This window comes from Oncorhynchus mykiss, chromosome 22 (assembly GCF_057628025.1).
Source record: "Oncorhynchus mykiss isolate SJ-2025 chromosome 22, ASM5762802v1, whole genome shotgun sequence".
Taxonomy (NCBI): domain Eukaryota; kingdom Metazoa; phylum Chordata; class Actinopteri; order Salmoniformes; family Salmonidae; genus Oncorhynchus; species Oncorhynchus mykiss.
This window is the reverse complement of record NC_143043.1, coordinates 17,526,521-17,542,190: the sequence shown is the minus strand read 5'-3', so window position 1 is coordinate 17,542,190 and position 15,670 is coordinate 17,526,521. Positions and strand designations below refer to the sequence as shown.

The following is a 15,670-nucleotide window of genomic DNA, read 5'->3' as shown; positions in this document are numbered from 1 at the left end:
TCTCTCTAAGGAAAAGCAATATATATCTTTTTTTCATTTCATGAATAAAAATAATTCACCTTGGGAGATCGAACTTGATCATAACAAACACATTTTAGAGCCCACAACGGCAGTCCATTTTATGGGGGGTTTGTTTACGTAGTCTTTCTAGGGCAGACCAGGGCTTTTGGCACCGGTACGCTGCTACACAGTAGCCGACCAGCAGAGCTTGTGACTTCACGCTCCAGACCGGACACAGGATTCACCCAGGCCACGATCGTATTCAAATTGAACGTGCGTTCCTGGAACGGTCTTCCGGTGGGTGTTCCGGCCCATTTCCACCCCCTAATAAAACCTTTTACGGGTACCCACAGTTTCTTGTTAAACTGCATACTTTACTCTTAATGAGCGTGCTGTATGTTTTTCAACACGTCTTTAAAAATCCTTACCCTGAGCTTTGTATTGGTAAAAGGTTCCATGTGTTGTTCCCTACAGCTGCCTGGATGACGAGAGACCAGAAGTCCCCATGCTGTTCAGAGACTGCCCATCCCTGCTGATCATCTTTGTGTTGACCATGCCACAGCCGCTACGCAAAGGTGCTGTCACTGTTCTTACTATCCTGACTGTGTTTTCCCGATCAGTCCAAAAGGACCGGGAGGGGAAGGTGGGTTAATGATGTTTCTCAGTGGCTGGATCAAAACGGCAAACCGTTACCAGTCCGAATCATGACTGAATGCAGGGAGGGGTCTTATCTTATCACCACGTCGGAGGCCAGGTTGCAGCAATCATAGGCCTACTTAATGGTGTGCCATGCCACACAAAGCTGATCATTTCAGTGATTACTGAACTGACTGAACCCATGGACACTGAGGTGGTTTGAGGCCTGATGATCTCTCCTAGCATCAGAACAGGGGAGAGATAATCAACTCTGTTAAACCAATATACAAGTTATAAAGAGCCATTGGGTCTGTGAGGGGATATGTCTGTGACAGGTTTTTTCTCTCAAACGAAAGCCATTTCACAGCTATAAGAGCACTCCTCCATATCGACTGAATAACACTTCCTTACATTGCCCTAAAGAGTCTGCCGGGGAAAAGGGCACTCAATGTCTTATTAGCTTTTAGATGGTCTTTGTATATTTTTTCAATTCCACATTGATTAAGCCAAAATAAGCATGACGGTCCTCATTGTGGAATGGAGAATTGATTGTAATACATCATGATGAGAGATGGGTGTGAATTAAGCATTTTATTAAAGTCGGGGCATGGCGATCAGGACGTGCCTGGGTTTTTGTCCTGTTTAGAGTGGATAGGTGGGAGGGGCGGGGAGGTCCTAACAGCCTGTGTGTCCTTCATGGCAGTAAAGGGGTTGTCTTTTTAATGTGCTGACGCAACACAATGGACCTGTCACCAGCACCACTCTCCTGAGGAGGGCAAATAATGGCGCTCATTGTGTTTCTTGTCACTTCAAATCCAACGCCTATTTCCACCTGGCGGCCTGGGTGCCGGCTGCCTCCTGCTAATTACCAGTCTCTATTTGATGAGCCTTTATAAACACTGGAGATGAGAGCCATTCCCCTGGAGACCAAACCCAACCTATTGACTTGTCTTCTAGCCCAATAAAAATGGTGTCAATCTCTTGTAGGCACCCTGATTTGCCCAGCTTACAGAGCATTCTAGGCCTCTTAAGTAATTTATTTTATTCCGGTTTCTCATAAATGAAACTGCTTTCTATTTAACAAGCTGTTCTAAGTAGTACTTGGGAAGAGAGAAAATATTTCTAAATCAATGTGTTGTTCCATTCAGTAAGTGGTCTGTGTAGATAACACATCTAGGCTATTGTGATTTCCTATTTTGGCTGAATGCTAGGATGATCTATTCACATCCATAATTGTCAAAACGCCAATGAAGGGCAGTATTTGCATATTCTCCCAAAACAATAGGCGTTGCCATCATACTCCTGTTTTTTATGCTAAGCAGACTGTCATCCATAACAGTAGTTATTCCAATGAGAATGGCAACAACTTAGTTATAAATCTGTTGTGATTCTCAAAACAATGAGACGGTCGGGCCGAGTGTCTTGACCAAGAATACGTATGTGCGACACGATATATTTGTTCCTCCGACGTTAGTGCACCTAACCTGGGTCTGTGCGTCGCCTCTCTGTCCCTGTAGAACACTTCATCTGTCTGGTGAGGATGCTGTACAACCTGCAGTACACCCAGGCCCTGGCTGCTCTCTCGGCCAAGTTCAGCCCCGAGGAGAGGCAGGCCTGGAGCACGTCTGGAACTCTCAAGAAGGTAATGGAGATATCACCCTCCTCGCCGTACTGCTGCTTTGTACTCTACCCAAGGGCCTTAGGATGCACTGGCTTCACAACATATCTATACTTTCTACTTGTTATCCCTGGGACCTGTTTACATCCGTGGCAAATGAAGGTGTGACGCAAATTAAGATTAAGACCTGGCCCCGAGTTCCGTTAAGCAGTTTGGGCTGTAGATATATCGATCATCGTTAACAAGGAGAGAGTGATTACCGGAGCTGGTTGGCATTAATTGGCTATTCATCTTCAGTCTATTAAATCTGTATTAGCGAGTGGCTGGTTGGAATGTAAATGGGCCAACAGCAAGATGCCTCCCCTTCAGGGTGTTTTCGATCTATTGTGGCGCAGCTGAATATCTTACCCCACTTTGTCACGAACAGTGTAGCACTCTCACAAGCTGTCATTAAGACGGCTTGGAAATCCTCATTGTTAACACAGGCCACATTTGGAGGGATGTCATTGTATTTAAATTGCTGTAGATAAAAAGACTGTCTCAACCGAGATCCCGAGCCCAGAGGAAGGAAATCCAAAGACATTAAATTCCTCCCGCTATAAATCTTTGACAGAGAACGCCAGGCTAGATAAGACTGGCTGCTGTTTTCTATTCCCCCCCCCCACCGTGAGCTTGATAAACGCTATCAGATTATTATTTCAATCAGTTGAATTTGATCAGAACACTCATTCAGTCATTTCTTAGTGCTTATCAACGGTGCCTATTTTTTTTTATTGCATAAAAATAATTTATTATTCTGCGTAAGTTATTTTCTACAGTGCACATTTTAAAGGGAGGTATGGGGGTTGGAGACACTGCAGCACACTTGACAATGGACTGCTTGAATACCATATTAAGCTGTTCCAGTGGCGTGAGACTCCTGAGAGCCTAATTGTGTCATACTGCTGTTGTACTACAAAAAGTATTATGTACTCTCAATGTGTCACCTCTCCACTGCTTTTGGACCATCTCCCACAGAATGCTTTCAATGCCGAGAAGTCCTATGAAGCTCTTCTCAGCCATGTCATCACTGAGCTGTCCAAGGTGAAGACTGTGTATGACGTGAACACCGACGAGCCATCCATGGTAAGCCATATCAAGTTCCGTAAAAAGATATTAAACCATTTCAAAGCTCCCAGTACTTGGCTAGCCAGCCCCCCCCCACCCTCAGTTTTCTTTATTTTTTTACATGATAAATTGCCCATTTAACACCATCTGTGCTCTCTCTGAAGGAGATCTATATCACCCCATTATCTGTTGAGAGGTTATTGATGAGGCATTACTCCTGTGCTTCCTTTCCCAGCTGAGCTCCAGTGTGTGGTCCCCACAGTCCATAGAGTACAGCCTCCAGCAGTTCTGCCTGCCTTACCTCCGCCTCTCCTGTCTCCTGCAGCACCATCTTTATGGGGACAACCTGTCAGGCTGCCCGGTACGGTTACTGCTACTGTTCCGCACCTCCCCACCTCTCTGCCTGCCTGCGTCTCTATTCCATAGCTGCTCCAACCTCACGGCTTTAACTCATACTGACCATTTGTTCTGTTTCAGGAGGAAGAAGAGTTCTCAGGCCTGGCTGGCTGTTTAGGGCTCCTTGACCCAGCCCCTCAACCATCTAACCCCATGTACAGTGCCTCATGTCTGGACTGGACGGTCAGTGCTTTCGACCTGATGTCTCAATGGTGCTCTGAGGTCACAGGGCTCGCCGACACTCAGGCTGAGAAATCAATGGTAGGTTTGAGGCTGAGCACTTCTCTCCACCAATCGTTCTCCAGTATATCGTCTCCAAAACACCAATGGTGGCGTCATTCTTTTTCCTTGTTCTTTTGGTACTAGTGACACCATGTGTTAGCTGTGGCGCTGAATATAACCCCTCTTCACTTCTGGGAGTGATGGTTTTTCACACACTACCTTTGTCAATCAGCACTGTCCTTTTCTGCCATACATCACACAATGAAATCTCCCATCGCTTCACACGGCCATGCTGGATGATTCCCGCATACCTTTCAACCGTGGACATTGTTTATTGTCGCACCCTGTGGAGCTGAAGGGCATACACAAAATGTGGCATATAGGAACTTAAGGATTTATTCGGTAGAAGGCTTAAAACAGGCCAGCTTTTATTTCCTATATTTCTATATCCTTTTTAGTAGCAAGTGGAGAGACTCACTGCCCAAACTGAAATGAATGTACAGTAACCTCAGTGTTTCTTGGGCTGATGCTTAGAGGAGCAAGAAACAAAGTGCTGTGGTATTTTCTTCGATGTCTTAAGGCTGCTGAGCCGGGCCGATGAGTCCGCTTACTAAAAGAGTCTATTGACAGGAAGGTTAGAGAGCGAGTGGACGAGCACATGGTTAAATGAAAGGGACTTCGGATTCAGCTCTCGAGCGATTAGATTGGCTTTCTTAAGTTATGGGCTGCTGAAGTTTAGGCCTACCGTGGACACAGCACAATCGTGAGCCAGATAAAGCCCCCCCCCCCAGCTCCCATTGTCTAAAAAGTCTGCACAATGCGGTCCGAGCTGTTACAAAGGATTGCCTAGGGCACAAAGTTGGGGTTCGTAATTGGAATAATATTGTGACTGCCGTGGTTAATTTCCCTCCATCCAGACTTTGCTTGTCCAGGATCTGCAGTGGGCGTCCCCCCACCTCCTCCACTTACCGGACAACTACAACACCATCTTCCAGTACTACCACAAGAAGGCCTGCACTGCCTGCAAAAAAGTGCCAAAGGACCCGGCGCTTTGCCTCGTCTGTGGCACCTTCGTCTGCCTCAAAGGGCTGTGCTGCAAGCAGCACGGGATCTGCGAATGCGTTTGGGTGAGTGGCCCTGCTTTTCAAAGGCCATATTTGACTATATCTGAAAAGAGAGCATGATTTTTATATTTCTTATTCAGCGAGTGGCTTCATTTTTTTTAGGTCATTGATGGATATTATTACTCTCTTGTACAAAATAAGAACTTGCATGCTTGGGTGGCGCTGCAGGGTGCAGAGGACAATGTGTTTTGGTGAATAGGTTGTGCGTGTCTGTCTTTAGCACTCTCAACACTGTGGCGCCGCCACAGGCATCTTCCTATTGATCAACGCCTCGGTCATCATCATCATCCGAGGACACCGCTTCTGCCTGTGGGGCTCCGTTTACCTGGATGCCCATGGAGAGGAGGACCGCGATCTACGGTACAAATACACGCCATAGACCCTTTGCATTACACTTCAGTTTCATCTCAAACAATCATCTTGTCAGGTTCTCACTAGAATGGTTGATGTGGGGGGGGGGGGGGGGACTATGCTGAAAACATTGTTTGAAATCACATTTTCTATTCTGTTTTTTTACAGCCGTGGAAAGCCCCTGTTTCTATGTGTGGAGAGGTATAGAGTGCTGGAGCAACAGTGGGTCTCGCACACCTTCGATCACATCAACAAGCGCTGGGGGCCTCACTACAACGGACTGTAAGGTCACCTGAACCCACACCCTTATGGGAAAGAATCTCTTTGGTTTATGTGTCTGCCTCTGTAAAACATATGGGAATCTTATCATGTGATATAAACAAACATGCAGTGAGGGTGTTACTGCCACAGCCTTGGTTTATGTGAAGTTTTGTGTACAATCATGCCTAAAGACTAACAGTGTGTGATTTTTTTTTTATTTAAGTGATTTACTGTGTGGATTTTAACTGGGAGAAAGCACAAATTTTCCCAGTAACAGATTGGTTCTGAAGTGGTTTAGAAGACAGAAATATTTTACACTGATTGGCTAACAGTATGAGCTCGAGAGATATACATATAGACAAATTTGCCCTTGGTAATGTTAATGATAAGCATATTGTCACAATGTATGGGTTGGTGCATATCCCTCATTTTTCAGACTTTGTACTGCTGGCATGGGTTTAAAGCTCTTGATAAGTATAGCGATGTTATTGCAAATTGTGTTCTCGGTGTGTTTGTTGGGACATTATGGTAGGTGACAAGTCCACTCAGAGTTTATTGCCGTCAAGCACAGGCTCTTCTTTTTTACAGTGTAGTTGCAATTCATCCTCAGGTATATTTGTTTTGTTGCTGTAGTTTTAGAATACAACATTTTAAATATTTAAATAAATGCTGGTGCTCATTGTTCAAATAAGTAATTTTACTTTTTGTAAAGATTTTTTTATTTTCTAAAGAAATAAATGCTTTACGTTTATGGTAGATGACTGGCAAACATGGTCGCCATCGCTATTGGTCTTTGCAGTCCTGCCTTTACTTAGGCTCCGGCCAGGTCCCTGAGGAAACTCAATGACCACTCACCAGTCTGGCCACAGTAGAGTACACATAAGACTGGTGTGGAGTATCTGTCGACTAATTGGCATGCTCTTTTTCCAAAACTTACATTGCTGAAAATCATTTCAAGTGCATTGGGATTTTGCTAGAGTTTAAATATTTGGATTTGGGGACTCAATGCATAAGTTATACTACTGATATGGCATTCTGTAAGGGAATGGTTGTAGTTTCATCTTTTTATGCTGATGAAGACTTTTGCAGTTTTAGATAGTACAGTTGAATAATTTTTTGTGAGTACATGGGCAATACTGGTTTGGCCTTTCACATTTCCTTTGAGTTGCTCTGTGAAGTTATAGTAAATGTATTGGGAGATGTATATGGGCGCAAATGCAAAACCCTATCTTTGATTAACTTAAGGAACTAGTTGAAGATGGCTTTCGGTCTCTTCAAATCGTTATCTTTGAAACTCCATAAGATGTCATTTAGTTGGTTTTGAGAAGTGTAATAGTGTTAACCTTAACAAATGGATGTCATTCACCTAATCCACACTTGTGGTACAATATTTTTTTTATACTGTCAAATAACCAATCTGTTTATTTGCTTTTGGTTGCCAAAGGTTATGATTAAAGTAGCTATATTTACAGTGCCTTCGGAAAGTATTCAGACCCCTTGACTTTTTCCACATTTTCAGTTACAGGCTTATTCTGAAATTGTTTTTTGCCCTCAATTTACACACACTACCCCATAATGATAAAGCAAAAATATATTTTTTTAAAACAACAAAAAAACTGATATTACATTTACATAAGTATTCAGACCCTTTACTCAGTACTTTGTTGAAGCACCTTTGGCAGCCATTACAGCATCGAGTCTTCTTGGGTATGATGCTACAAGCTTGGCTCACCTGTATTTGTGGAGTTTCTCCCATTCTTCTCTGCAGATCCTCTCCAGCTCTGTCAGGTTGGACGGGGAGTGTTGCTGCACAGCTTTTTTCAGGTCTCTCCAGAGATGTTCGATCGGTTTCAAGTCCGGGCTCTGGCTGGGCCACTCAAGGACATGTGTGCTTAGTCGTTGTCCTGTTTGAATGTGAACCTTTGCCCCAGGTCCTGAGCTCTCTGGAGCTTGTTTTCAAGGATCTCTGTTCTTTGCTCTGTTCATCTTTGCCTCGATCCTGACTAGTCTCCCAGTCCCTGATAAACCTCCCCACAGGATGATGCTGCCACCACTATGCTTCACTGTGATGGTGCCAGGTTTTCTCCAGACGTGATGCTTGGCATTCAGGCCAAAGAGTTCAATCTTGGTTTCATCAGACCAGAGAATCTTGTTTCTCATGGTCTGAGTCTTTAGGTGCGTTTTGACAAACTCCAAGCGGGCTGTCGAGCCTTCAGTTTGGCTAGGCGGCCAGCTCTAGGAAGTCTTGGTGGTTCCAAACTTCCATTTAAGAATGATGGATGCCACTGTGTTCTTGGGGACCTGCAGAAATGTTTTGGTACCCTTCCCCAAATCTGTGCCTCAACACAATCCTGTCTCGGAGCTCTACAGACAATTCCTTTGACCTCATGGCTTGGTTTTTGCTCTGACATGTACTGTCAACTGTGGGACCTTGTCTAGACAGGTGTGTGCTTTTCCAAATCATGTCCAATCAATTTGAATTTACCACAGATGGATTCCAATCAAGTAGTAGCAACATCAAGGATGATCAATGGAAACAGGATGCACCTGAGCTCAATTTCAAGTCAAAAAGCAAAGGGTCTGAATACTTATGTAAATAAATAAGGTATTTGTTTTTTTTGTTTTTAATAAAGTTGTTAACATTTTTAAACCAGTTTTTGCTTTGTCAATATGGGTTATTGTGTGTAGATTGCTGAGGATTTTTTAATTTTTTTTATCCATTTTCGAATAAGGCTGTAACCTAACAAATTGTGGAACAAGTCAAGGGGTCTGAATACTTTCCGAAGGCACTGTATAAGGCACTGTATAAGGAAGACATTCCCCTATGCCTAAATTTCTAAAAGTTTAAATTCAGATATTTCCTTGGGTCATGGATGCATTCCAACATAAGACATCAGACTTCAATACCCATAATATACCATGGTCATGAGATTGTTTTAATCACAGTTTTTGAGTTTGGTGTCTGAAATGCTTAGTTTCAATTACCATGTCTCCAACTGGAAGAGTAGATAATTCTCAAGTTGTGCCTGAAAGAGTAATATTGCCTTGTTTTGTGAAAAATCCCTGGGTAATTTATTCTGGTGAAAAGATTTGGTGAATTGCTGGTCCACATCGTGCTCAAAGGAGGTACATTTTAAGGGGGAAAAACGCGCATGCTGCTTATGTATACTGTTTCCCTTTCTTTTTGCAGTCCCCACTTTGTACATGACTGCAACAGAAAATCCAATGAGTGAGTGTACATGCTAATTGAAAGCTTTTTGTGTGTTCACCTGTATGAATGAAAATAAGAAAACACAGTACATTACTGTAGGTGCTGATTCATACTTTCTGAGTTGGATCAGAAAGTGTGACTTAGACATTTATTGCAAAATGTAACATATGTGAATAAAATATAAACTGACTCGTTTATCTTCATTGTCCACGCTAACGTATTTTAGATTTCCCTATGGACCAAATCATTTTATTCTCATTAGTTTTCTTCCCTGTCCCATTCAGTGTAGTTAATTAACATAATTGGCCTGCAGCAAAGCCCCTTGTGCTTCCTGTGTCTACGCTGGCTATGATTTCTCAGGACATCAAGTCTGAGGTTAGCTCCATGGTAACCCTTAATAGTAGGTCTCCTAGCACTAACATGTACATCCTGTTCTTACATTCAACTGTTCAGTACAGTTGGGAAAATACGAAACTGAATGGTTCAAATGGAAAATAATTCTACACAAATATTCAGCCACAAGTGACAGGTAACCACCCCTCCCCACATTGTTTCTCCCAAACACTCGGTCAACATTCTGCTCTCCGCTCTGGTCATATGGGAAAAGCCCATCTCCCTTTCTACACCACCATTATAAGCAGCCTATCTTCTGTGCTCTTGTCAAATTTGTATTATTGCATATAGGAAATGTATTGGGTACAGTGCTTACATCATGAGAAGCCCCCCCCAAAAAAAAAAAATACTATAATTGAAAAACACATTAGTTACATAATTGATTCCGATTGATCAACTTGTTGCAGCTAGAGGATCTCAGGGCATTGTTGCAGAAATGAGCAGATCATTGCTCTGGGACTGGGAGTGCTATGGATCATTGGCTGCTTGGACTGAACATAGGAGCCAGATTTAATCTACAATCTGAAATAATTTTACAGGAAGAGCTATCATTTCTACTTTAGCGCATACATTCAGTGGCTTTGTCTTTGTAGTTAGGAATAAAGGATGCTGTGCAATTTGGTTGAGTTCAATTCAAAAATTTTAAAGGAGAAACATGTTGGCAAATAGGCCAATCACAATGCGTTGTTGCCGGGAAATGAGGGCATCTCATGCCAACTATGACAGCAACAGATTTGTGCACTGAAGTAAAATTGAGTTGAAATTGCAAAGACTAAAGGCCTCTCCAACGAAATTACCAATACCTTACAAAGCCTCTATCTATGTCATGGCATCATCTCCAGTTAGTGAAATTTGTCGGACATCCAGAAGATACAAGCAGGGAATCCTAAGAGTTTCAACATTGATGAAATAGTTTGCTAGGCCAAGGCCTTATTCTGAGATGGACGTTTATTATCACACGAACACGGAAATATCCGCCACAGGTATTATCCCTAAATTTAAGGGATTTGTTGGTTCCGTGCTTTGGTAAAAAACCTTCAGTTAATAATTGTATGTATTTGTAAGACATATGCTATGTTTTATATTATCCTAAATAAGAAGTATGGAGTGCAGCAGTAGCCCGAAGAGCAACTATCTTAGGGTATGTTACATCCTCTCAATTGCTTATCAAGTTCCTCTTAATTAAATCATTGACGGGTTAGTGACGGTCACTACTATCCGGGAATCCTCAGGACGTCCCTACCATAAACCCTAATCCCTATTTACCTAACCTTTATACTTACCTTAACTATTTTACATATCAACTTCAATGGGGTAGGGATAGCAAGGACACGTTGGTGACCGTGGTTAGTGAGAAAACGGAGAAAATCAGTTTGGAAATGTCGCTATGGAAGGTAAGATACTTTTTCTTTAAATGTAGTCTATTAAGTGGATGATACAGCATGTCTGCATTATGCTAAAAACTTTGGTCATGGTATGGTTACAAACGTCGGAATTTAGTTCATTGTCTCCACATTCCTTAGAAAGGGATACAGAAATGAGTCACCTGAAAGAGTTGAGAAACCTGTGAACTGGTCATGTAGCGAAAATTATTACATTGAAAGGAACATTTGTTATTGAGTTGTTACTTATGCCACTGACAAGATGTTTGATAAGTTCTTATTTGTGTTATTTGTGTCTTTTCTATCATTTAAATCATTTACAGGGTTCAGGTTCACAAACGGAAATGCAGAAGCTGCAAAGGACAGGGTAAGGCATTAATAAAATAAAAAATATTCAACATGTTTTTATTTTATTTAACCTTTATTTAACTAGGCAAGTCAGTTAAGAACTAATTCTTATTTACAATGATGGCCTAACAGGGAACAGTGGGTTAACTGCCTTGTTCAGGGGCAGGACGACAGATTTTTACCTTGTCAGCTCAGGGGTTCGATCCAGCAGCCCAAAGCTCTAACCACTAGGCTACCTGCTGACTATTGTAATATATGATCACAATAGTCTGAAATTAAATTTCAGTCGTTTGAAAGGAAATTAAGTTATATATTTTTTGTTATTTTATCTCTTAAAAATAGATATCTATGGTGGGGGCAACAGTAACAAAAATTAACCTATGCCTACAGTACCTTACAAAGAGTGATTGAATACTGTAGGCTGACATGAAGCTCACATTAAGGCTTTGAGAAAATACTAGATGGAACTCATGGCCAAATATGAATGGTCCCTATCACTCAATACCAAGCCACTTGCATTCACACAGGCCTCCTGTATAGGCTTGGCTACTGTATGCATTGGCTACAACCTTTTACAAACTCATATCAATCTAAATGCTAGTTTTGGTCACAGTCATTTCTCTATTAAACTTGTATGATAAAATACAGTGCACATGGGATAAATGTATAGTATTGACGATAGGGTGTGTTGTTTTTACTCAATGCTCAGGGGACATAACACGAGGAAAATCACCTCAATGACAAATACAGTACCAGTCAAATGCTTGGACACACCTACTCATTCAAGGGTTTTTCTTTATTTGTACTATTTTCTACATTGTAGAATAATAGTGAAGACATCAAAACTATGAAATACCACATATGGAATCATGTAGTAACCAAAAAAGTGTTAAACAGGTTTGCTGTGTCTGTCAGCGTAGTGTCCAGAGCATGGAGGGGCTACCAGGAGACAGGCCAGTACATCAGGAGACGTGGAAGAGGTCGTAGGAGGGCAACAACCCAGCAGCAGGACCGCTACCTCCGCCTTTGTGCAAGGACGAGCAGGAGGAGCACTGCCAGAGCCTGGAGACGCCGTGGAGAACGTTCTGCTGCCTGCGACATTCTCCAGCATGACCGGTTTGGCGGTGGGTCAGTCATGGTGTGGGGTGGTATTTCTTTGGGGGGCCACACAGCCCTCCATGTGCTCGCCAGAGGTAGCCTGCCTGCCATTAGGTACCGAGATCCTCAGACCCCTTGTGAGACCATATGCTGGTGCGGTTGGCCCTGGGTTCCTCCTAATGCAAGACAATGCTAGACCTCATGTGGCTGGAGTGTGTCAGCAGTTCCTGCAAGAGGAAGGCATTGATGCTATGGACTGGCCCGCCCGTTCCCCAGACCTGAATCCAATTGAGCACACCTGGGACATCATGTCTCGCTCCATCTACCAACACCACGTTGCACCACAGACTGTCCAGGAGTTGGCGGATGCTTTAGTCCAGGTCTGGGAGGAGATCCCTCAGGAGACCATCTGCCACCTCATCAGGAGCATGCCCAGGCATGGTAGGGAGGTCATACAGGCACGTGGAGGCCACACACACTACTGAGCCTCATTTTGACTTGTTTTAAGGACATTACATCAAAGTTGGATCAGCCTGTAGTGTGGTTTTCCACTTTAATGTTGAGTGTGACTCCAAATCCAGACCTCCATGGGTTGATACATCTGATTTCCATTGATAATTTTTGTGATTTTGTTGGCAGCACATTCAACTATGTAAATAAAAAATATCTAGGATTTTTTGAGCAGTGTAGATTTGATATTCTACAAAGTAGCTACCCTTTGCCTTGATGACAGCTTTGCACACTCTTGGAATTCTCTGAACCAGCTTCATGAATGCCTGATTCACATAGTCTCCTCTGAACAGTTGATGTTGAGATGTGTCTGTTACTTGAACTCTGAAGCATTTATTTGGGCTGCAATCTGAGGTGCAGTTAACTCTAATAAACGTATCCTCTGTAGCAGAGTTTACTCTGGGTCTTCCTTTCCTGTGGTGGTCCTCATGAGAGCCAGTTTCATCATAGCGCTTGATGGTTTTTGCGACTGCACTTGAAGAAACTTTCAAAGTTCTTGACATTTTCCGGATTGCACTCACTTTCATGTCTTAAAGTAATGATAGACTGTCGTTTCTCTTTGCTTATTTGAGCTGTTCCTGCCATAATATGGACTTGTTTTTTTACCAAATAGGGCTAACTTCTGTATACCATCCCTACCTTGTCACAACACAACTAATTGGCTTAAACGCATTAAGAAGAAAATAAATTCCACAAGTGAACTTTTAACAAGGCACACCTGTTAATTGAAATGCATTCCAGGTGACTACCTCGTGAAGCTGGTTGAGAGAATGCCAAGAGTGTGGAACGCTGTCATCAAGGCAAAGGGTGGCTACTTTGAAGAATCTCAAATATGAAATATCTTTAGATTTATTTAACACTTTTTCTGGTTACTACATGATTCCATGGCACCTGAATATTTAGAACTAGATCGCATTGCTGATTACCACTGCATGAATAACTTATCACAGCTGATTAGCATGATTTGGTCAGGGACATGTTGCTAGGATAGACACAGAGACACACTTAGCAGAATGTGATGGGGAATCAACTGTTACAAACAACGTACAAGGTATGTAAGAATCTCAAATAGAAAATGTATTTTGATTTGTTTAACACTTTTTTTGGTTACTACATGATTCCACATGTATTATTTCATAGTTTTGATGTCTTCACTATTATTCTACAATGTAGAAAATAGTATGAATAAAGAAAAACCCTTGAATGAGTAGGTGTGTTCAAACTTTTGACTGGTACTGTATATTTTTGACTGGTACTGTATATATTTTCATTTTAGCCATCAAAAGAGTACTTTCCTGAGAGCAATAGCAGCTGGACTGGCAATATCATACTAATTCAGATCAGAGGCTTGAGCACCAGGAGAAAGTTGATATTGTAGAGTGGGTGTCTGATGCTGCCAGCCACTTTGGCCTCACAGCTGCTCTCTAGCAATAGCCTGGCATAGATGTCTGGGCAACAGGAGAATCAACATGTATGCAATGCAGAGAGTAGACTCACAGATGCTTAAAAACTAAATAGATCCATTCGTTGAGAGTAAATCAATGGCTCCAAAAAAACATTTTCATCTTATTGATGCACAACGCAATTGTGATTTACTGCATTTGAACGGGACTGAGCTGGTAAAATTAATTTCCGGTGATAAATGATGATAGCGTTGTCTTTTATCTAAAGTCTTACAGGGAGGAAAATGATTGGGCAGTCTCGTCTAGTGTTACACGCGCAGACTTTCAAAGAAGGCTATTCTCTCCCCCTTGTCCCATGTTATGTTTGCTTTCTTTGAGGAAGGACACATTGAAGGACATCCGTCACCACTTTGCACTGCATGTTTCAGATCAGTTATATCTATCTTGTGTCAAGCCATCACTCACCCTGCTCCTACGCCAATTCATAAATCTATCCACGTTGGTGCAGTGACAGAGAGAGACCTGGTGGTCCAAATATCGTTTACCTTTTTTCTCGTCAACCGATGCTCAAAATAAATGCTCCCCCATCTCCCACAGGGTCAGTCAACCTCTGTGATACATTGCACTTATGTGACAAACTGAAGAGATGTGAGAATTGAACTCCCCTCATTGAGAATATTCATCATTCAGGGAATATGGAGTACATACATATGTAAATGTTTTGTCTGATCCATCACGCACTACGACTTACTCAGGTGAATGTTTAGGCACCTCTTACTTTGCACCTTTGAACCATCGTGTTGTTTATGGCCTCACTTTATACAGACTGATTTATTACAGGCCTAACCCATCTGCTTTGATGGGTTAGGCCTGATACTATGGGGCAGTTTCCCGGACACAGATTAAACCTATTCCTGGACTAAAAAGCAAACTCAATGGAGAATTATTATTCTAATTTTTTTTAACCTTTTATTTAACTAGGCAAGTCAGTTAAGAACAAATTCTTATTTTCAATGACGGCCTAGGAACAGCAGGTTAACTGCCTGCTTAGGGGCAGAATGACAGATTGGGGATTTGAACTTGCAACCTTTCGGTTACTAGTCCACCACTCTACCCACTAGGCTACCCTGCCGCCCCAAGATAATTACTATTGAAAAGGCTGAATCTGTGTCCAAGAAACCACCCCTCATTATGTGATTACTTAATGTGGCTTAATATCCCACCTGTCATTGGTTAAAGACACCAAAGTCAGATAGAAAATGATATATATATAAAAAAAGCAATTGTAATAGTAAGCTCTTTCAGTTTGATTTGTGTGGAGCCTGGGGTTGGTGTAGAGAAAAGCACCATCCCAGGCCAATCCAATTGATGCTGAAGACATTGAAGTGTTGTTAGTGGTGTCTTGCTGGACATCGACAGAGGTCCCTGTGGTGCGTGCTAATCCAGATTCCCAGTGCAATGCTACTTGTTACATGTCCCCTCGGAGATAAGCAAGCGTCATTGGTATGGGTCTTGTTTTACTATGAGACACTTTAGTCGTTTGTCTGCAGTCCAAGGCTTAATGAGTCACAGAATAACACTCCCGATGTAAGTATCGTCGTTAAGTGCCT

General features: G+C 42.3%; 1 protein-coding gene and 1 pseudogene across 5 annotated transcripts in view; both read left to right on the top strand.

Moving 5' to 3' along the window:
* The window catches only part of LOC110501466 (E3 ubiquitin-protein ligase ubr3), a 42,193-nt gene extending 33,077 nt beyond the window's left edge, over positions 1-9,116 (top strand). For all 4 annotated transcript variants that reach the window (XM_021579056.3, XM_021579055.3, XM_021579053.3 and 1 more), the window contains 8 exons: positions 475-575; positions 2,154-2,278; positions 3,272-3,379; positions 3,597-3,722; positions 3,839-4,018; positions 4,897-5,106; positions 5,324-5,463; positions 5,623-9,116. In XM_021579056.3, the coding sequence (XP_021434731.3) occupies positions 475-575; positions 2,154-2,278; positions 3,272-3,379; positions 3,597-3,722; positions 3,839-4,018; positions 4,897-5,106; positions 5,324-5,463; positions 5,623-5,740 (1,108 nt within the window). In that variant the 3' untranslated portion in view covers positions 5,741-9,116. The remainder of the gene's footprint in view (positions 1-474; positions 576-2,153; positions 2,279-3,271; positions 3,380-3,596; positions 3,723-3,838; positions 4,019-4,896; positions 5,107-5,323; positions 5,464-5,622) is intronic.
* A 1,590-nt stretch (positions 9,117-10,706) lies between these two features.
* LOC110502051 (myosin-IIIb-like) overlaps positions 10,707-15,670 on the top strand; it is a 93,805-nt pseudogene continuing 88,841 nt past the window's right edge. The window contains exon 1 of the transcript XR_016490723.1: positions 10,707-10,713. The product of XR_016490723.1 is annotated as a myosin-IIIb-like (transcript). The remainder of the gene's footprint in view (positions 10,714-15,670) is intronic.